Genomic DNA, 23,255 nt, shown 5'->3' on the forward strand with positions numbered 1-23,255 from the left:
GGAATGCTGATGCAGAATAAGGGTGAGCTACTTGCACATAGGTAACTGTTTACCCCATCTTTCCACATGTCTTAAAAAGAATTCTTTTTCAAAGTTTCGACAAGCATAATGTATTGATGTTCTATTTATACTGCAGATCATTCATTTTAAGAGGTTACAAGCACTCTGCATATAGAGTTGGAGAGGTAATTCTGTTGTAAAGAATTAAAAATGTCAACAATATTTTATTTAGGAAAATAGGTGCCAAAATGTTCTTTATGAGATATTTGAATCTTCTGATTGAAATGAATGCTTTAGCTACACAAGCAACAACCACATCTCTGAAATAAGGAGACGCCCTGCACTTGGTAGCTATGCAGTGTTCATGAAAGCTTTGTGACCTCCTCAATGGAAGAATGCTTTTACTTTCATTAAAGATATATATTATATCCCCAGTAAAAACAACCCGAAAGATATCAAACACCAGAAAAAATACATTGAAATAACATTAAGGATCTAATATAAATCCACAAAAGCCAGGAAATTCAGAGATAAAGACAGACTTTCAGACGAGGGAAAACTTTCCAATATATTAAACTGGAGCATAAATTCACTTCCTCTTCACATGTTTGCCATCAAGTCATTCCAGATGCAGGGGGTAAGTTCCTCCCTGGGGTAACTCAAGTGCCTTCAGCAGTACTACACCAAGAATCAATTTGGCCCTACAGGACCATGTCTTAATGCTTTCTCTATTTCTGATAATTACGAAAGATATTTGAGTTTAAACAGCAACTTCCTCTCTTACAGCTCATTTTCCCATCGTTCAGAGACTGCTATAAAACTGGATTTGTGAGATTGCAATAGTTTCCATGATTACAGACTATGATGTCAATTGTGGGGTTATGACTTCATTGACAGACCGATTAGAAGGAGAACCCCTGTGCGAAGGAGAAAATCCAAAGTCAAATACAAATATGTCTGAGATTAGCAAAGACAACACTGCACCTCACTGGGCACAGACATTTCCATCTGCATAAATAGTATTCTCCACTTTTCACTCAAGCCAAGTATGAAAATGCCCCTTAAAAATTTCTGTTTCATTCATAAGTCATTCACGGTGCTGATGTGTTGCCACCCAAACTCAGCCTTGGTGCTAGTGCTGCATGGGCCAAGCTTGATGTCAGCAGCAGTTTAAATCGTACGCTGTGGGTCCCATGCTTTGCTGCACTTTCTGGAAACGCAAAATCAAACGTACAGCTTAAGACAGGATACGAAGGGAAGGAAGCAATTTTGAACTGCCTTCAGACTTCCCATGATTCTGTCCTTGTCCTCAAACTGACATGGCTTTTGGCTCTGGGGTCTGGCTATTCGCTCCCTGATAGAGCAAGACAACCATAAAAATCAGTCACTAGAAGATCCCCAGGTGTCTGCCTGAGCAAAAAAGGCATGTGACACGGAAAACTGGAAAGAGAGGAGATGCAGCCTCCTGAACTGTACCTCCCCAAAACTAACCCAGGTACATAAGACAACTACCCTGAATCTTGAGATACGGAGCAGAACTGCTGTAAACAAAAGAGCTTTCCACATCACTTTCGTTTCCGAAAGAGGAAAAATGATTTTTCCTTTCAGTTTCCTAGACTGCAAAAGGCAGAGGGGCTATGAATGACCCCACACAGCCATGTGAAATAAGAGATGGATAACCGAGGCACTCTCTCACCCCACACGGAAAACTCTAATCAGTGCATGGGACACAACTGAGCTGACAGCTGGTAAGGTCAGATTCAACCCAAGAACCCAGGAATGATGATTCCCCTTTGCTCCAAGTCTTATAGAGACTTGGGCTCTATGTTCATTCTTTTTGCCCATTTTCTACTCCTTGCTGCAAGACCTTCTCAAACGTTACCTGAAATTTCTCACATTTAGTCTTGCACCAGATGTTTATTTTGTTGGATAGCTTCCAGTCGGACATTTTTTAATTAAGTAAATGCCCTTTTCAATTTTTCAGCTGCTTTATCATGCTCAAATTACTCAAAGTGAGAACTTTTTCAAAGCTTCTATCCATGACATTTATGTAGCCCTGAATGAGGAGAGTGGGCAAGCTAAGTATTCAAACAGCGACCTGGAGAAGACAAACAAACTGAGAATGGATGCAGCTACAGTTCATCCCTGCCTCTATACTTGTGCAAAGTGTCTGGAATGCTCATACTGCAAAAACGTCAAGGAAGGCCAGAATCACTCCCCTGGCTTTTTATTATAAGGCCACTAAAAGCTTTTATGAAAACTAACAAGTCAACAAAAAATGAGGAAACTAAATATATCAATAGAGTTCTGCCTCCCAGTTATTACACACTCAAGATAATGGCTTTTGGGGGTATAAAGAAGGGTGCAAAGAGCTTTGAAATGTACAAAGCTTGCTCTGGGATGTTACTTAATTAACCACTTGAAATTTTAACCATACAAAGCAAACCACAATGATTTATAATTACGCAAATAAGATCACGATGACTCTAACTTCTCCCTTAAATAGCTTCTTAGTGATTTGGAAGGATAGGATTAATAACCTCTTTCTTGGAAACCAATGGCATCTGGTTTGCCTGCAGAGGCTCTGAGACGTTCTACTTCCTGAAAGGAGCAATGAAAAAGATAAAGTACCTTCTGCTTGGAGCAAAGTTATTATTAAGTATATAATTTTGAAATGTTTTTGTATGCATGTGTGAACTTCAACTATAACACAATTTCACTTTGTTGCGCTCTGTGCAATGGATATTGCCTATACCTAAGGAATTTTGATCTAGTTTAAACAAAAAGTGTGATGCACAAAATCTTCTCCCTCAAGATATGCTGCGGACTAAAGGGCAAATTCTTTCCCATACTCAAAACCATAATCAGTGGCTTTTTGTTAGCATAACTAAGAAAGGGTTTTCAATTTATATATCACCATTTACAAGTATTTGGAGAGAAAATCCTAACTCCAACCACGTCAGCTGAAGTCTTGCCATTGAATTCATTTCCATGGAGCCACTACTTTACAAAGACTTGCCTTAAAAAGAATTCGTTTCAGTGAGTAACAGACCCTCTGTACGTATCTACCTATGACCACAGCTGAGCATATCCTTAATGAAAGACATACATGTGCAAAAAGAAAGATCATTCAGGCATTTTCAAAACCACGTCTTTTCACCACCATCTTCAAAAAATTTGCTGAAAGTTAAAGTACAGAGGTGTCCATATTCCAGTTGCGAAACAGTCCTGAAAAACTGAAATGTCCAGAAATCATTTCAGTCCAGATACTGAAATGATTAAACAGGAAAAAAACTACTTTTAAGAAGCAATAGTGTTTATATGGCATACAAGCTGCTTTACAATTAGCAAAGCATCAATAAAAATCTGTCTCTATCTCTGTACAAGTCTAGCCCACCTGTTACTCAGGCAGTGACTGCTCAAAACTGATTGATGTAAATAACAATTTATCATATTCACAGATCGATTCAAATACTATTCTTGCTACGTGAGTCACCATGAAGTTTCTGTTCATCTGGTGCCTAACTTGAACATGTATAGATCTTCTTCCTCAAAGGACCTGAGTTTTGTGCAAATACGACTGTCTCCACAATTTATAGACCTTACAACCAACCGGCAGACGCAGTTTACATCACATTAGTGGCAGATGGAGAAGGGCTGAAATCCAGGCAACTGATTTCATGAGGAGTCTAGCCACTGATTTCAACAAGCCCAAGACTTTAGCATGCATCTCCTGGCTGCATATTCAACCTACTTGACCAGAGGCACCATGTCTCACTGACAGACTGTTTGTCCATTTGTCCACTTGTCTATCTGTCTGTCTATCTATCTATCTATCTCAATCAGACTTACATATAAAGCTTGATAAAACAATTGTTCCATGCTTGAGTGGTCATCCCTGACTTGAATGGGAAGTTTGCAAAAGAAGCACCTTAAAAACTGCATACACCTCTGCCTTCTCCAAATAGTTTATGAATACTAATAAATGTTAATGAATACAAGAGTGCACGCCATGGCAGAGATAGCCTGTCTCGTCTACATATTTAATACTGTGATCCAAGTACTGTATGTACTTTTGTCAACATGTTGTGTGAGTTGTTTTTTTCAAGACCCAAACAGACAGTTGCCTGTGGAAGGAGAGTCCCCAGGCAGATTTCTCAAGGCGTTTAGCATCATTAACAGGAAACAATGCAGGAGGAGCAGCCAGAGCATGAATGGGTTCTGTGTGAATACTAAGGAAACCCCAAGAACACGTTGACACAATGCAGATAAGATCATAATAGTGAAGCTCACATATGTGCTTGTATTACGTCTATAAAAGGCCCCAGTTGCTGTCTATTAGGATAATTGATATAACAGTCAAAATCGATTAGGATAATATATTGGGTAAAGTCATGATTTCTGCTGTATACAGGAACTAGCAGTCTGACTGTTTTTAAGCTCCCAGAAGTTACTCTGAACAGACAGGATGTAAAAATCCTAAATCTTGCCGATTCACTGATAATCTTAAAGGCTCCAAAATGGAGGCTGCCACTACTGGTAAATCACTTCTAATCAAAGCAAACCAACCTCTACGGACCAGACTCCATTCTCATTGACAATGATACAGATACGCAAATAATACATTACTTCAAATGTAATTTATCAGTACTATTATTTAAATCATCATAAGTGGCGCCAAAGTCTGACCCTGCGGTTCCGCAGTTCAACAGTTCTCAGGATTGACAGCCTAGCTCACCACACATCACTTCTCTTGGCACACAGGTTCAGCCCTGGCTGAGCAGTACCTAGGGTCTCCCAGTGCTTCAGTTATTGGGATATCATACTAAAGATGGACCTATGGTCCTCCTCCACGAAGTGTCCACCCTTCTGAGATGCCTAAGCAATTTGGTCCTGTGTAGCATGAGGGGAAACACCACATGTCTGGTTCCCCATACACAGAGTGGAGGGGAAGATGCATGAATTCAAACAGAGCTCAGTGGATCACCTTGTGGAGCGTGGGAAGCACATAAGCAACGTGCATAGATCCCTCTCTGCAGCCCTTCTAAGGCATCTATTTCATAGCCCTGACTGTATAAAGACTAAATAAGAATGGGTTCTGTGAAGTAGATTATATCATCTGTCCCCTTCCAGGGCAGGCTCCTAAAATCCTAGTGAGGCAGCATGTAGCTTGGGTGGAACGGATTTCCCACAATGTCAGGCTACGAAAGAAGGGGTAAAACCCAGAGGTGCCTGTGTTCAGAAAACAAATGCACCTTCTTCTCTCTGTCAGCTCAGGGTGGCAAGTGGCTGCCCTTGTACAGCAGAAAGATTGCCTTGCTAGAAAGAAATCACTGCAACATCAAAATGACAAGAGATGAAGCCTCCTTGCCTCACTGTATTGCAAAGAAGGAAATTATATCCCCTCAACAGTTTCCAGCAACAGCAAGGCTGATAAGAATTTTCTGTGCAATGAGAATCATTCTGAACAGGGAGTAACAAAAGACTGCAAAACAAACAGCACACTATGAGCATTATCAGCCTCAATACCATGATTACACGTTCCTCAACATACAGCTTTCTCATCCAGTCTGTCATCTTCCCAGGTCTCAGTGTTCCCCATTTCAGGGTAACCTCCAAGACTGAAAATACCTGGATTCTCTCGGACCTTGAAAGATCTCTTCCTCCTTTGGCAGCAGTGTCACTACTGCATCTTTAATCCACTAAACTGTGTACCTCAATCTGACTATTTAAACAGTACAGTCCATGAAGTCAGTTTTCAAATTTCACAGTCAGGTTCTTGCCCCTCTGTTTTTATTTTGTTTTTCCTTTGTAGTCTGATTAATAACTCAGGTCTTGGGATAGAAAAACAGGTGCACTTGTAAATGCCATTGTAAACCATGCTCCCTTTATATCTTAAATTGGTAGCTAGAACAAAGTAAATTCAAGACAGCAGAGCAAGAATGCATCATGCTAACTAAATCACATGTAAAGTACACTACTGTTGATAAAAAAATATTCTTCCTCGCTCTGAGTTTTGCACTACAAAATTAAGAGCCACCTCCTGGTGAGGACATTTTGCAGCTATTTACTGAAAGAAGCCCACTTTATTGTTGAAAATCTAGCCTCGTACCTAAAATGTAATACTCAACTGCAATTTAAAGTGAGGCTTAGTCACAGGATTAAGGAAGAGGAAATAACAATGCTTGCACTTAAAGCATGTAAAGACTTTCATTCAAACACATGAAAGCACTTCCAAATATTAATTATCACAGTGCTAGCTTCCCCCCAGCTCTTCCAGGAGAGGATCAAGCCTGCATTCCTTTGGATTCTACATCTCCTGCTTGGGTCTGTAAAGAATGCAAAATGAAGCCAAAAGTATTTCTCATCTTTAATTATTATCATAACTCTTAATTGAGAGGAGCAAATTCACCCACGCAGCGCTGACTGCCATTGATAAGATGGCCCTTTTCTAGCACTTTACTGAGAGTAAATGGTATTTTCTCGTAAGGCTACTGCATTACTGGGACTCGCAGTATAAAGCAGAATTTGGCACAGGTACATTAAATAAGCTGCACCATTAGTCAGAAATTGTAAGAAAACCTAGAAGTCTTGACTCCAAATCTTCTGTCCTGGATCACACTTTAACCCATGGGTTTTCATTCCCTCTGCTACACTACCTTTGAAGAGGCCAGGGAATGGAAATACTGTCTCTGGATGAGGTGACCTGGAATGGCCCTGTCCCACGGCTATGGCTCAGATCTGCTAGTCCTGAAAAGTGGAGCAACCACATCCAAAACATTCAAGAAACTAGGCACCTTGGTTTCATGACTACATTAGTCATTTACTGGATCAGTACTGGACTTCTATATGTAATTAAGGTACAAAGACGAGAAAATACCATCCATACAGGTCAAATACCTTTCAGCCTTATATTTGGGTTTGGTTCAAAACCCTCCTGATTCCGTATCTCTCCACCTCCATCCTGTTTATAGAGAATACATAGATCTTTTTAACATCTTACTCCTACCTCTAATTGCCCACCAGCTAGACATATGCTAGAGATACTGAGATACTCACATCTGAGTTTACAGAAACAGGTAAAAAACATGTATCGGTTTAAGATACAGAATTGAAAAGCGCGTTTCCCTCCCTCGTCCAACCTGTTTGCAAGCAAGCTTTAACTGAAGGAGGATGGCCTTGAGCTGAAGGCACAGGGCAGGCTGCCAGGAAATCCGAGTTCTATTCCTGGCTCTTCTACAGATTTCCTTGGGCAAGGCAATTAACCTTGGGGAGTACATTTTCAATGGAGGTGAGGCCCAGCTTCTCTTTCTGCATTCGTAACATTTTCAACGGTGAAAATGGAATTGTAGGAGCATGAACGAGTACCTGTACTTTTCACTACCTCATACGTTTTCTCTGTCAGGCAGCTGGATGCACAATTGCTGATAACTAGCAACAACCCCGAGAATTCGAACACTGCAGATGCAAAAAATGCTGCCTGATGCTGCCACAACCAACCTCAGTGCTCAGTTTCCTCGTATGGAGCAACGAGGCTTATAAAATCAAAATACACAGCCAAACGGAAAACTGATTTTTAAAGTTCCTGAACAGCCATTACCTGAGATCATAAAAATGAAACAGCTCAGAAATTCAGTTCACCTTTCAACACAGATGCTGTATTTTACTTTTTGCATTTTTTTCCCATTAAAATTTCCTCTTTGGACCTCAAACGAAATAGAAGATTTGCCTTTAAGAATTCTGAAATGACAGCTGAAATCAAGTTATTTTTTAGCTAAACTGGGTATCTTTTAATATCCCTTAGGAGATGTGGAAGTGAATTAGAGAATGAGTGAAATATCCTTTTGGTAATACGAATTTATTTTAGAAAAGAAATAATTTGGCTAAATTCTCTGTTGTGGTCTACAGGAAGGCCTGCACTTGAAATAAACGGTGCCACATCTACTTATACCAACAAGGAACAGGACTGAGATTCCAAGGAAGGACACTATTTTCTTAGACAACCCTCTAGAGAAATGAAGATACATATCTCTCTGAACACAGGTGAGACAGAAGATATTTTTAGTGAATTTTTATGCATTTGGTACAAGCATGCAAGATGATTTTTCCTTTCCCAGAATGTTGAATAGAATAGAAATGGACAAAAATTGGCAAAAAAAAAAAGACCATTAAATACCTGCTAGTCATAGGAGAAGAGTTCAACAATCACTGCTTTTGTCAAAATTTTCAAGTTTTGAGAGATTATTTCTTCTACAGAACATGTGAAGTGGAAAGTAAACGTATAGGTATAAAGCTTTTAAGGATTTCAATTCATGTCCTTTATCCACTTCTTAAGTCAGTAACTTTGAAGGAGAGAGATCAATAGTCTGTTTTTCATAATTACAAAAGCCCCTTCAAGCTCTTTAGACAACTGAAATGATGACCCCTCCCAGGTAATGGTCTTGCCTACACAGATGTAAAACATGTTCATGAAAGAAGATATTTTATATTACCATGTTACAAAGTAATATCAATGACCTTCACAAAGAAGGTAAGCTAGTTCGAAAGACTAAAATAACAGCAACATGCAGATTTTCATGATGTGCTTCACACGAAGCAGTAACATCACAGATATTGCAGTCAAAAGCTGGAAAGACATAAAGTGACTGAAATGACATTATTTTTCCAAGTATGAGAAACTGAATTCTTATCTGGGCTACCTTCTATAATTACATACATAGCAACTTCTTTTATCATTCATCATCCAATATATGTGATTTAAGATTTACCTCAATCATGGTTTGCTCCAAATGGGCCACAAAGTAATTAATTCATAAATATATGTTCTTGTAACAATGGAATCTCTAGTCTAGCTTAGGAATACACTGGTAAGCAAGATGGCATCAAAGGGAGGGATCTCTCACACATACCTTTTGCTATCTACAAGTCAGATATGAGTCTTATTTTATCATTTAGGTTCTCCTTCCCAATGGCAAAAGATTGCCATCTCCAGTCTATTGCCACACCTACAACAAAGCCTTTTTTAGGCAGGATGGACTGCCATCTCAGAGCATCCTTCTCTCTCAACTGCCCAGTGAAGAAGCCTGTGTAATTTTAAGCACCCCCTAGACTTTGACTTCGTATGAGACAAAAATGACTGCATTGCACAAGAAATAAGCAAAATTGGTTAAACAGCTTCACATCACAGAGAATGGCAGTACCAGACAGATATGTCTACTTAGATAATGGTTTGCTCATTAGGAGCAACAAATAGCCTCAAAACATCAATGGGTCTTCTGAGGCAACAAGGTTCTCTTGATACATATTCTTTTAATATTCAGAACCTCATTTTCAATATTTAACAACTGAACGAGAATTAGGAGTCCTTGCCCTAACACAGGACCTCTGGAACTGCTGGCATAGAAACATCTCACAAATTCCATGTTTAAGGTCTGATATCTCAGCTATGTCAAAACTGCAGTGGGAAATAATCTGAGGAAAAATTTACTAGTAAAAAAAGCATTTTTGTAATGATTTTTTTAAATGTGGCTTGGCACCACTTAAACCGACTTTCAGTATAAAGTGAAATTCTGCCGTCATTAAACACGGAAAACCTGAGTTTCAAAAGTACTATAATGTCTAGCTGATCACCATTGGATCAGACAAAGCTCCTGCTTAAGGAAATCAAGTTCATTTCTGATTATCTTTTATCTTTCACCAACGTGAAATGCACTATTTAGACTATCTAGCAGAAAACAAAATTCTTGAGAGAGAGAAAGGTTTTCTGAACAAGTCACAGTTGTTACCTGGGCATCACTGACAAGATGTGTGCATGGATGCTCCACGTGCACCCTGCCCTTAGAAATTCACTGATTCTCTTCTGTCGTTATAATCATGTGGCTTCCAGAACTGCATCCTTCCATCCGTTAACATAGTTTCATGGCATACCATCAGCCCTCTCTCCTCCCCACAAAAGCCCTGCTCAAAGCTGTAAAAAACTCTGGACTGTTCCTTTATTTTTTGAGCAATTCTGCCATGTCACGCAGTGAATCTGTGGTTCAGGTTAAACAATGTGGACATGGAAACAGAAAATGCCAAATATCTATCTAAAGGCATAACAAAACAAATAGAAATAAAAAGCAAATATGCTTTTAAGCATCAACTTCAGAATTGGGTTTCAGGTTTCTCCATTAAACTGATGCCTGAGAGCACCAGTAGCCTATGAAATTTCCAGGGGTTTTCAACACAGTTCTTTGGAACAAACAGCACAATAACTGATTATTCAGTCTCCTGCTCTCCTCCTAACCCTTCAGTCCCCTTCCCCTCCTTTCAGTCAACTTTGAGACATATACAACAAAAAATTAAAAAAAAAAGCTTTGACTGTGAACTCTTTAGGCAGGGTTTTATACAGGGTTATGTGAAGCCATTGGCAAAACTGTGGCTGATTCCATAAGCAGCATCATGAGGTCTCAGTGGTGAAAACCTGCCACTGATGAAGTCAATGACAAACCTTCCACTGACTTCTGGGAATGTGAATCTCCGTAGCTATGAATTTGACTTCATGCCTATGCTACATAAAATAATTCTGATAAAAAAAAAACAGGTTGCTTCATCTGCCTTTTCCAAGCATCAAAGGCTATTTCTATGATACATAGACAATATGGAGCAGTAGGAGAAAAAAAGGCTGGTGCTGAGAATATAAGGTCCACACCGCACACCTTTAAGAGGTTTTCACTTCGCTCTAGCCTAGTCCTATGGGTTGAATGCCTACTGGATCCCATTTTGTTTCCCTCAAAAGGAATCCAGTCCATAAGCTCTGGGACTGCTCCACATGCATACTGTTAGCGGGGACAATTAGGAGATTCATTTCCACAGCACAGTCCTGATTTGACCTAATACACTAACTAGAAGCATCCAAAGAGCTTAGAAGATGCTCCCGCATTAAAACCTCTAAAATTAAGGAGTACCAAGGTCATAAAGAGGTTTACGTCCCTCTCAGTTAATATGACTCACAGCCTTCAATGTGCTTCACACACGTGCAGCAACCTACAGTGAAGACAAGTCCTACAGCAGCCGGCACTGTGTTTCTGATTCCAAACATGTTCATTTCCAACCTGCGTGATCCTTGTTATCTTCAGGATTCTTATTCAGACGGGTCTCCACACTTGGAAAGCTTTTCTACGTAGCTGAATATTTTATTTTCAGAAGAGTTTGTCAATCTTTACTGTCTGTCCTACTGACAAGGGTCGTCTTTTCCTTGACAACTTGGCAAAGTGCACATTATTGCATTACAAGATCATCGGATGTCTCGTGCGCTTGTGATAAACAGGGCTCCTTGCCCTCTTCACTTGGAGTCTTTCACCCCCTTCCCAGTTTTATACTAGTCAAAAGATTTACTTCTCTTCTAAAAAATAATATATAAATAAATACATTGCAAGTCACAAACATTAAATACTTAATTTGAACCGGCAGAAAGACCAGCTACCGGAATTCTACAGTGGTCTGTTAGCTCATATGTCTCTGCGTCTGCATATTGAAGGAAACAGCAGAAATAATACTTTACAATTTGATGAACAACATATGACACAGAACCTCTAAACTCACAAAAAAGCGTTACAAACTGAGGAGAATACCTGCCATATAGAATTCTGCCCTCTCCAAGAAAAAAACCCCTACACACTCCTTACTTTCACTGATACAGAACTGTCATCATTAAGGCTTGATCTATAAATAAATTGGATTAAATCACAAAGGTCTTAACTGAAGTTTGGGTGATAAAAAGGGATGTTTTGTGAGTACACTGGATGTCAAAACTGAACAGATGATACTGTGCTATCTGCTTTTAGGCAGAATCCTCCCTTGATTTCAACTATTACCTTTGCTTACAGCTGGCACCATAATGGCTTATAATAATTTAAGCACATTTCTTTCTGGAGCAAAATATAACATCACTCTCCATTTCATCATTCACAGAGGAGGAGCCCATGAACCTAATTTAAACTGGAAAGAGAGAAGAAAGAGAGGGAAAAAAAGGCACATTTGATTCTCACAGTTTATAGAATTATCTCAATGTAAGCTGCAGATAGGAATGTTATCTCTGAAAATCACAAGAAGCAATAATATTGTTGGAATAAGCAAATAAAAAGGCCGTACTTTCAACAGGCACGCAAATAAGAAGACTGTGCTTTCAACAGGCCCAAGAGCAAAGTAATATCAAGTTTGAAAATATGCCTTAATTTCAAAAAAATGCGTGAAACTTATAAGTATCGGTCTCACGATAAAGTAATGTGTACGCCTACTACATAACCAATAATACCCATTCCTGCAAATCAGATTCTTCACCCAACAAACACCACATACTAAAGTTAATGCTCCACTGACACTGCCTATCATTTCTTTCCCATAAAGATACAGAAAGAACAGGGAAGCATTCTAGTCTAAAAGATGCCACAAGTGTTATATCTAGTCCTTTTCACTGAAAACTCACCTTAATTTCTGCCTGTGAGTGCTTGGGAGAGAATATCTTTCGACATTTCAGACTGCTACATTTTCCCTTTTCGCAGAGCTTTTCAATCACCCCTATTCGATCACCCCAGCTATGACACATTCCCAGTTCAGCGGGGATGCCTGCCTGTTATAAATTACTCTCATAAACCAGCTATTTCTGCTGCTTCCCCTGGCATCGCACCCAAGGTGAGGCTCAAGCAAGCAACGCTCGGCATCCACATGTACAAGCTCTGAGCCGGACAGGGGGAAGCAGACAGTAACCCATCCATGTTCTACGGCGCTCGGCATTTGCCTTCTGCAAGCTGCCTTTGCGAAGACGACCAGCACAGGTAGGTTTGGATACACCACCTTGTTTCCTAATGCCAATGAGCTGCTTCGTGTACCCGCAATCTGCCTTAAAAAGCAGAGGCATAAGCAATAGCGTGGAAAAGTCTGTTTTCTGCACAGAAATATCCTGGGGTACTTTATCACTGGACAATGCTACAGAGCTAGTTCTTAAAGTGACCGGTAAAGCCATCTCTCCTGTGTTCAGCTGCTGATACTCTGGAAAACCTCAGCTGTAGTTTTAAATACCTTCCGGTGCTGTTTCAGTTTTCGCAAGCAAAAGCTGTTTTAACATCTATGCAAAAGAACTGAACAAAAGGAGGGAAAAAATGAGGGAACTGCGGAGAGGAAAGAGCAGAGAGAGTAAAATACAGGAGCAAAGCTGAGATGGGGAGGGAGGGATTCGAAAAAGAAGTTTAAAGAAAAATGGTGACAGATAAAAGGAAAAGGAACTAAGGAAGGGAAATCAGCAATGTTAACTAACTTGTGATGGAACACATGGACATACCTTCTTATCTTCTAATATCTGATCATGTTTTCCAAGCAACATACCCATCACTTTTCTTTTGAAAGCGTATGCATAAGTGAAAGACATGCAGAGGAGAGAGGTGCACAAGGCAGCTTCTCATTAGCTGTAAACAGCAGTGAGAACACAGAATTTCAAGTACCTGAGACCAAAACCTTTCCATGGCCAAAGAACCAAAACATGTGTCTGACAGCCACATCTACAGGCTAAACGGCCAGGGAAAGAAGAAACTTTTAACGAAACATATTACCAGTCACTGTGATTATATGAGGCATGAATGGCCCACAATGGAAAAACTCAATTCTAAGCGCAAGTATCCTGCTGTTCATTTTTGTTCTTTCTCACTGGATTTAAGGAAAATATGCTGTGTTTCCAGGCAATGTGGGACAAAGACGCTTGGGTTTTTAAACTTTATCTTGTGCACACTACATCTGAATGTTATCACCTCCCTTAATCACCTTCTGATGTCTGATAGTGCCCCTTTAACCTTCGTTACTCAATTACTGAACAAGTTTTCTCATTGTTACTCTCTTTTGAAGGAAGAGTTGTGCCTCTTTTCAAGCTGATAAGAGACACATAAATATTCACTCCCAGCAAACATTTAATAGTAAAGTGTCTTGAGCAAACTACCAGAGTCTAAAGGTAGGAAGCTGTGGTTAACTTCTCTGCTATCTTAACCCTTTAGTCAATCCACCAGAACAAACAGAGAGAAGATGGATGCTCTTTTTTACCAATGAAGCAGAAGTAATTGTTCTCTAAAAGAATGGACTTTATAACATGCTTTATAACACAGCAAATCAATCAAATGATTGTAAGCAAAATACCTACCCATTTTCTGGGCCGGCCTCTGGGTCGCTTTTCACCAGTGGCTTCTGCTTTCTGTAAAGGGAAAAGAAACACAACATATTTTATACCTCAGCATTATTTAACAGCCTCGGTAACTAGGAACTCTTTTCCTGTAACATTATCCATAATTATATCTCTTGGGTGGCACCGGGCTCCCCCTCCCGCCCTATGGATTTTCTGGTGGAATGTGATTACATTGGGTTTTCTGACGTTTCCTAGCCAGCGTGGCCAGGGGATGCCTCGCCTGCGCCCAAGGGTGCCCCCAGCCCACACTGTGGCCAGGGGCACAGAGGAGCGTGCCCACAGACACCCAGCTGCCCAGTGCCAGTGCCCAGTGTACAGCCTGGGGTGCCCCGGCCCCCACCAGCCATCGGGCGTGCAGGCTGTGGATGGGGGCACAGGGCAGTTTGGGAACCTGAGAACCCCCAATAACATCCCATCTAGTCTTCTACATGCTGACAAAAATTACCTGAAGACACCAAATGAAAAATACACCCTGCTTCAAGCCTGAACAAAGCAGTTTACAGCAGCCACAATTCCTTCTTTCAGTGTCATGATGTTCATGCATGAAATGGATTTGAACAGACTATCACCATGAACATGTGTCTGTTCATATTGGGAGATGACTTCTCTACTTCATGTGAAGTTTTCCAGGTAAAAGCACATCCTCAAGGTCTAAGCAAACCTTTCACTAGTCCAAAAGACACCTTCCCTTTTCAGGTTTAAGGAAACAGCGTGGAAGGTGCCCTAGAAGTGACAGCTATATTTATGTAAACCCAGCAGCTGGTCCTGGAGCTCAGCTTTAAGGAAATATGGGATTTCTTACAGACTCTTCCATTAATGCACTGCATGACAGCATGACACTGCGAATACTATTTTTTATGTTCTACACTAAAATACAGGCTTTAAAATGAAAATTGCAGGTTGTTTTCTCTACATAGGCTCTGCCATCCATACATGATAATCAGGTAAATAATCCTGTCCTGGTGAGTGTTGAGGATTTTGCCACCAGCTTTAGTAAGAGCTGGACTTTTGCTGCATGCAAAGTCCCCAAGAATGCAGGTTTTTTTAGTACACATTCTGCAAATGTGCTTCCACATTTCCATTAATTGCTTTTTCTCTGGTTAACTTTATGTGCATTTGATTTGCCCGTAGAAATCAACTGTGTCATTAAATGAATCACTTGCTGGTCAATCTCTGTAACATATACTGTAACCTAATGCTGTGTAAAGTGGATCCCTCTAAAAGAGAACTTGAGCTAAGGAAGTAGTGGAGGAATCTCTGCAAAAAACCTGCTCTGTGAGTTAAATGCAATTACTTTGAAATAAATATCTCACTGAGAAGAAAGCTGTGAAAAATAAAATTCACACTCCTAAAGGGCAAAATTATCACTCAGACCTGTTAAAAGAGTAAACTTGCTCTTTAATCGTTTATACCAGTGTTACATGTAAGGTGAAACCCTCTTATGAGAATACTTGTTAAAGTGCATTTACTGTGTATTGTAGCTGTCTATTTCAGAGTTTTGTTTCCTTTTAAATGTTCATTTCTTTACACCCTATAACCTGAAGGATGCAAAAAAAGATGTGGTTTAGTTTTGACAAGCTGTAGCCCCCTGCATTTATGTTTACTTCATGAAACCCCGGGCACAAATCTTAAAAGAAAATACTGGTTAAAATTGTTCTTAACAAATCAACACCTGACATGTTATGAAAGCACAAATGCCATTTATTTTCCTCTGTATTTTACCGCATCTGAAGGAAAGGCCCTTTTCCAAAACTCTATGAAAAATAATTAACTTTTTGGAAACGAAAACTACTTCGGTCTCACAATTAAAGTTCCTACCAACCTGACACAAATGGTAAGTTTAACCACAGCGTATAATCCAGTTTGATGGGAAAGAGAACATGAGCGATTTCTTTGAATAACTAATCTTTGCTTCCTGCCATAAACTGTCACGCAGCATGGCCGCTTGCCATGAACAATGCTGCGCTTTACCCCCGAGGAAGGTCCACGTCAGAAGTGGCTAGTGTTCCTGCTGGCTAGTTTGGATATCAGTTTGTCAAGTGCTTGGGGACCCTTCAAATTGAAAGGCGCTATATTGCTGCTGTATATGATTTCCACCTCATGTTAGAAGAAAAACATTTCTATAGTTCTTATCAAAACCAAATCTTTCCCAGAGGTGAGCTGAGCAAACAGCGGGGCATGCCAGAGACGATGTTTTGGTACGGAGCGATTCTGTAAGTAAATAGGAAGGTTTCCACAGACTAAACTGCAGAAAAATGAAGGACAAGAACCTCCAAAGCGGATGGTTTTATCTCCATTCCAAGGGAAGAGAAAGACAAAACACTTCTGGAACAACCAAAAAGGAGTAGTGGGAGTCCAGTGGTGATAATAGAGACATGAAGTTCAGGAAAATATTCCTACCTCTTCCCCTCTGGATTTCTTCTTGTTGCATTTTGCAAACCTAGCCCGTATTTCACCAACAGCACAAGATTCTCTTTTAATTTAAGAGCTCGAAGGAATGTTTTATTGCATATCAGACAAATAATTCAATGTTTCTCCATGTAATTTTCAAGCAATTAATAGAAAAGGAACATGCAAGTGCCAAAGCATTGTTTTTCCTTGGAAACAGGTATTTGCATAATCAGAGACATGCCAGTTTGCTGGCTCTTCGCTTTAATTGAAGGGTTGCCTCTGAAGCTAGGAACAAATCCAGAGAGAGCCTCAAGCCACCCAGAGGCGACACGGATTCTCATCTGGGCAGCAACGCACATGTCCCCAGCCACCCTACACACAGCAGCACGTACCTGCTTAGTCTGAAAGGAAGCTGCCGCCTTTTTCCGCTAAGATGCTTTTTGAAATTGAGATGTCTTTGGCCAGGGTTTTCTTAACATTTGGCGCTACACTCTGAGGCATGATCTTGCTCTATACAGCTAAGACACGCAATCACCAAACTTCAAGGAGTGTCGGGTATGTTATCAAACACAAGTTTATGATATGTCAACAAAAATTATGAAGTTTCTTATAACCAATAATCTGAATACATCATTTTTGCTACGTCACATTCTAAAAACAGAACTAGATTTACTTGCTTTTAAGTGCATGATCTATATGGGAAATGTTTGGGGTTTTTTATCCCAGGTGAGAAAGATGGCCATTCCAGTCGCTGCCGCCTGGAAGAGAGCTAACAGTCCCCAGGCAGATTTGCAATTCACCTAAGCCCTGTACCACAAGGCCATCAAACCCTGCTTCCAAACAGTTGCTGTCAGCCACCCCAGGGCTTGACTGCCCATCACCTCTGCCTCCTTGTTGCATAGATATGCCATGCCCAGACAGAAACTGAGGCTGTACTACTGAAAGCAATTAACAAGACAAGACAAGTATAAATAATTGAACAGCTATAAAGTGCTCTTTGAGCATCTATCTATGGTCAAGGAAGATCTCAAATGCAACAGAATCCAAATTTGGAGAAATCTATCCACTTTGAAAAATGATCTGCTGGAGACCTCAGATAAAATGTGTCAGAGCTGTATGTCAGGTGAAATAACCGGGAGTTCTCAGGAGAAAGATCACTGATGCCAAACTGTGTCAAAAGACCTTGCCCAGGAATGTGTCCCTCTCCTAAAAAAAGTTATTTTGTTAAAAAAAAAACCCAAACAGCTCTTAAAAGAAACTCAGGCTTTGGCTAGATACAAAAATATCACACTTCCCATGTCCTGTTTTACCCATTTTAATTTTAAACAGGAGTCAGTGTTCTCCTGCTTCTCCCATCTTGCTCAAAATGCCTGATTTTGAGGTCTCTTATTTTTTAGGTACAATAACCACGCTACAGTCACTTGATAAATCTGATCTTGTTTTCCCTTTAAGCCCGTAATGACTGGTGGTGGTGAGAATGAATGAAGCATGGAGAAGTCAAATAGATTTTCACGAACCAATCTAGGGCAGAGTCCTGGTCACATGCGCCTTTTTTTTTTTACCTTTGAACTGCTTAACTCAGGGACATGCCTTCCTACATACCAAACTCTGGCCGTGTAATGCACAGACAGTGGTAAGTGTAGTCACACACAGCCCCACAAGTTCTGGTTTTCAGAGGATGATATTTCAAGGTATTTTCAGTGAATTTCACTACATCCATAACTACAGCAAAACTCAAATATTTTAATTGAAGGTGAATTTTACTAAAGAGGATTTACTTTTGGATATTCCTGGGGTATCCCTTGACATTTTCTTTTGAGATAAACACGTAGTAGCTACTACTCCTTTTTTTTAACCTCACAGTTGTGTTTCCTCTTTCCAAACAGGAGAGTATTTATGCCTATACAGTATTTTTGTCAAGCCCAACTACAGGCGCTAAACAAAGAAAAGCCCTTGAATGCCTAAGGGAAATGAGATGGGTTGGGAACACAGCTCAGCCTAACAAATAAAACTCAACCACAGAACACCCAGGAAACTCAAAAGGAACATCCCTACTAGGATCTTCCCGCAAAACTAGTCCTTCTTTAAAAAAAAAAAAAATCTTGACTTTTTTGCTAATTTTTTACAAATATTTTAAATGAATAACAGAATGACTTGTTTAAAGACGCAGGCTTCAGTAACAGCCTAATTGTGGGGACTCAAGTACAAGGTGATTAAGAGCCTTTTTGTGTCTATCTCTTCTCATCTGCTAACATGTTGTGTTCCTTCTGTTTGTGAAAATTATACAACTGAGAAATGGTTTGGTTTTCTGTAAAATGCAGGTTACCTTTTGTGTTCAGTTTATAACAAGATAGGCATGTGTGATATGCAAGGCTTTTTAAAAAAATGCATATTACCTAAAATTAGAGTAATTGCCACATTATTAGCTGTCCAATTGGTCTTGCAACATTCTGTATGCATTGTCAAGTTTCACATTGCTAATTTCCTAACAAGCACAGTTTGTTTTCAGATGCCCCAAGGCCAGTTTACTAAGACCAAACACAGACTCTGAAAGCTAAAAAAAAAAAAAAAAAAAAAAAAATTAAAAAAAAATATCCCATGAACCAAGAAATTTTAATTACACAACACAACCATGATTCCAGGGTAAATTTTCCCTCAACTGATTTAAGGGTACTTCCTTTTTGATGTGTAACAAAACAAAGTCCCAGTTCTGGAGTATTTTTAACTCACTGCCAGTTTGTGCAATACATTTTTAATTGTGATGTGTAATGGTTTGCAAGAGAACACCCAATCAATTAATCATGAGTGCCTTCTCATGGCTGCTCGGTGGGTTCTCCTGGCCGACGTTTATCTTACATGTTGTGAACACTCTAATACATTTCAATGAGCTCCCTTTGAAAAACACAGGCCACACACTATTCTTTAGAAATTCCAGCAATTTCCAGTTGCGTGTATAGTACCCAAGTTCACATGTAGAGGGGCTTACACTAAGTTAGCCAGCTCTCTTTCTGAGACTTGAGACAGGCTGTAGAAAGCCTTAAATAAATATATGTATGCATATGTATGTGTAAATATGTTTACCACAAAATCAAATATATAGCTCACTCTTTTAAGAGGTGACACCCTCACGACCAAATGAAGCTTTCTTACAGCGCCAAAACCTTTCCATTCATATTACTGTCAGAAAAACTATCGGAATTAATATTACATAAAAAGATACTTTGAGATGCCTGGTGAGAAGCCGAGCCATTTTAGAGAGGGTTAATTATCAATTTGGAAAAACAGCTAAAATATTTATTTGAAACGTGATCTCAGTGACTTTCTTCCAAATAAAGCTTTATAAGTGTTCCATGTTTTAGAGGATTTATCAAACATTTATATATTTTATCTATAAACCTAGAAACAAATAAGACTTGTAATTGCACGCCCCTCAAAGATTATTTTTTAATGATAAAAAAGACATGTGGCCTTTGGTCAATTTTTTGTATTACCAGCACCCAAAAGGGTTTGCTTTAATTAGAGCAGTAACCTGATGCATTCTGAAAATCAAAACATTACAATGAAATTGCTCAGTTCGTAAATTAGATTAAAAAAAACAACTATATGCACCAGAATAATTTGGAAAGCTCTTCATTTGATATACCTTATTTTCCATTTATACTGATTTTCAAATCACTCATATAAATGAAATAATGTTAATATTTCTTTTAGAAATTTCTTTTTAAAACACATTTCTATGAATTACTTAAAATTTAATCTTATTACAAATATTTCTCCTAGGAAAGCCAACACTCCTAAGAGTAATATTTAAAATACTAAAGTTCACATTTGGACTTGCCACACTAATAAAAAACTGCTCTCTCCCTTTTGAAGAGTGAAATTTAAACTATTTTAAAGTGAATCTGAGGAACAATTTTACTATATAAAGAAAAAAATCAACATTTTAAGCTCCCTAGGTCACAGAGTGGCTTTGATACATTTTAAATACTAAACCTGTAAAGCATTTTTAACTAATTCATGAACTTATTGACAGAATATACTGCTTTTTTCCAGCTCAGAAAGTAAAATACTTTAAATTTAAAGAGAGTTGGAAAACATCCCTCAAATAAATGTTGAAAACACTTATAACAAAACAGACGTGAAACCATAGTCACCCCCTAATAATTTAATATTTATCAGTAGTTGCTATAGTAATTTATAACACTGAAAACTATCAAACTTAATATGGTCAGTACCACAGGCATATTGAAAAATGAACCATAATTAGATGAGGCCACAAATATCTTCCACACACATTTTGTCACAGATCTACTTAAAAGATACTGATACACTTAAGCACTACAGTTCACTACCAGATTTTGTAAGCTTTTGTTTCCAATTTAGTACCTGTAAATTAGTGCTAACTGCTGTGTAACCATCAACATAAACAAAACTCCTGTATTTATTTTCAAGCCCATACACAACTGTTTGCCTTCACTGAAATAATTCATACATAAAGGTTATTATTTGCTTTGATAGCACAGTTTTCTAATGTTGAGCTTTCCCCAATTCAAATAAAATTAAGTCTCATTTTCACATTGCATTTGTGATGTAAAGTCCATGCACAAAATGCAGTGACTTCAGGGAGCTTCTCTTATAGCTAAATCCATGACCAAGCAGTGGTAGTGGTTCACAAGACTAATAGCACTTCAAGTAAAAGGCTCTTAGAAACTGATTACTAAACAAGATATAGTAGGCTTTTACTGAAACTCACAGTTTACTTTACCATCTCATTTTAAAGCTGTAAATTTCAATATATGCACTTATTTCAATCAACACATAATTGGATTTACTTCTAATTAACCTATGTTTGACAAAACACTTAGCTTTAATATACAGATTTGGTCTGCACTAGTAACGATTGTAAGTGGGCAAGAAATTAATCCTCCTTTTCCAAAAATCTTAATCGAGAAAATTATATCCTTAATATTGATTTCCTTACTAGATACAGGAGATCTCAGTAAATACATCAAATACATCACATTATTTCACTATTCTGTACACTATTCAAAAAGCAAGCTGCCCTTATAGGTTCTGTACCTAGGGTCTTCATGCAGCATGTTAATTCTGATCTTAAAAATGAAAAATACAGGCTCTGAGTAGCTTCCATTATTACAAGGTTTCCGACCCCTCAGTTCACAGCCCAAATGACTGGATTTTTTGCTACCAGTTGATGAAAAAACAGCATTAGGAACTCTCTCTCTTTAATAATCTCACCTTCTGAGCTGCTTTAGAGGGACTCTTGTTTTTGCTTCCTTTGGGTCTTCCTCTTGGTCTTTTAGGAGATGGTTCACCAGTTGGTTCCTAAATACAGGAAAACACGCTATTGTGGCAAGAGGCTACAACTAACCCAGAAGTTCTGAAGGATAAACTACAACTAAGAAGTTACTTAAAACATATGAATTAACAGTATAAATACATAACAGTATATTTAAAATGCAACAGGAAAAAATAAACAACTCGAGGTAAAGAAAAAAAATTTTGCACAATAAAAGACTTTAACTTCCCTTGTAATTGCACAAAAAAAAACTTTGAAAAGTTTGCATATTCTAGCATGTAAGTTATAGTAGCAAACACATTTTTAAAAGAAGATAGCTATGCTTTCCCTCATGTAAGAATGATTATTCAAAAAAATAATACAATTACCCACTTAATTTCAATTGCATTTCATTATACCAAGATATAATCATCATATGCAGTTTCTAGCACAAACTTTTTGGGGAAAAAAAGAAGTTAACTACTGGGAAACTGTAAAGGAAGCTTAGACTATTTTCTCTCTCAAGAGCACAAATATTTTGGGGGGATTTTTTTCTGTTGTTCTGATCGGCATTATATTCACACCTATTCTAAACATAATTGGTTTGTATTAAAATGCAAATGCAAACTTTTCTTCAAATAAAGCACTAGCCTCGATCCTCGATGAAAGAAAATATCTGAAACAAAAACTCTGAAATGACTCGACAGGAACACTGATTATTTAGTAATTTTCTTAACTAGTTCCTCTGCCTGACAGTAAATAACCAGACCTTAAAAATGGGTATGAATTACTAAGAGTTTGGATTCCAAATATTTATTCAGTGAATCATAAATACTATAAAACTCTTCTAGTCTTAAATATTATACATTTCATTCAGCTTACAGGATGTGGTAAAACTAATTAAATGCAGTTTGTTAACTTAAACCAGCTTAAAACCCTTCAGCTTTTTAATTCCCGGGTAGGTTAAGGGGAGGCAGGAGAGGGGGACTCCCCAACTGCTCCAGCGGTTAGTGGCCAGCCTCGCAGGCACTGCACATCTGGGCTGGACACGTTTAAGGAGACGCACTTTTCTTTCTCTTCCCATACATTCAAACGCTGTAGGAGGCGGGGGGGGGGGGAAAAAAAAAAAAAAAAAAAAGAAAACCCAAAAAAGGAAGCCCCGGCTCAAGCTCGCAGGGCTGATGCCGATTGCTGGGGCTGGGCGAGGGCAGCCCCCGGAGGGTCGAGCCCGCAGCCGCCCCGGAGAAAGAAGTGTCACTGAGGGCAGAGCGGGAAACCCGAGGGGCTCCGCTTTTATGGCTCTCCAAAAAGCACTTTCTGTGCAATTTTCAAGAGCGCATCGGGGGGAAGAAAGGGGGGAGG

The 23,255-nt window shown here is 39.0% G+C and overlaps 1 protein-coding gene across 1 annotated transcript in view; it reads right to left on the reverse strand.

Moving 5' to 3' along the window:
* Positions 1-23,255, reverse strand: part of HMGA2 (high mobility group AT-hook 2) — a 119,758-nt gene that overhangs the window by 94,902 nt on the left and 1,601 nt on the right. Inside the window, exons 2-3 of the mRNA XM_009887809.1 lie at positions 21,854-21,940; positions 14,165-14,215 (exon numbers count right to left, since the gene is read on the reverse strand). Coding sequence (XP_009886111.1) covers positions 14,165-14,215; positions 21,854-21,940 — 138 coding nt within the window. The remainder of the gene's footprint in view (positions 1-14,164; positions 14,216-21,853; positions 21,941-23,255) is intronic.

The sequence above is a fragment of the Charadrius vociferus genome, unplaced genomic scaffold (genome assembly GCF_000708025.1).
Source record: "Charadrius vociferus isolate BGI_N301 unplaced genomic scaffold, ASM70802v2 scaffold125, whole genome shotgun sequence".
NCBI classification, from domain to species: Eukaryota; Metazoa; Chordata; class Aves; order Charadriiformes; family Charadriidae; genus Charadrius; species Charadrius vociferus.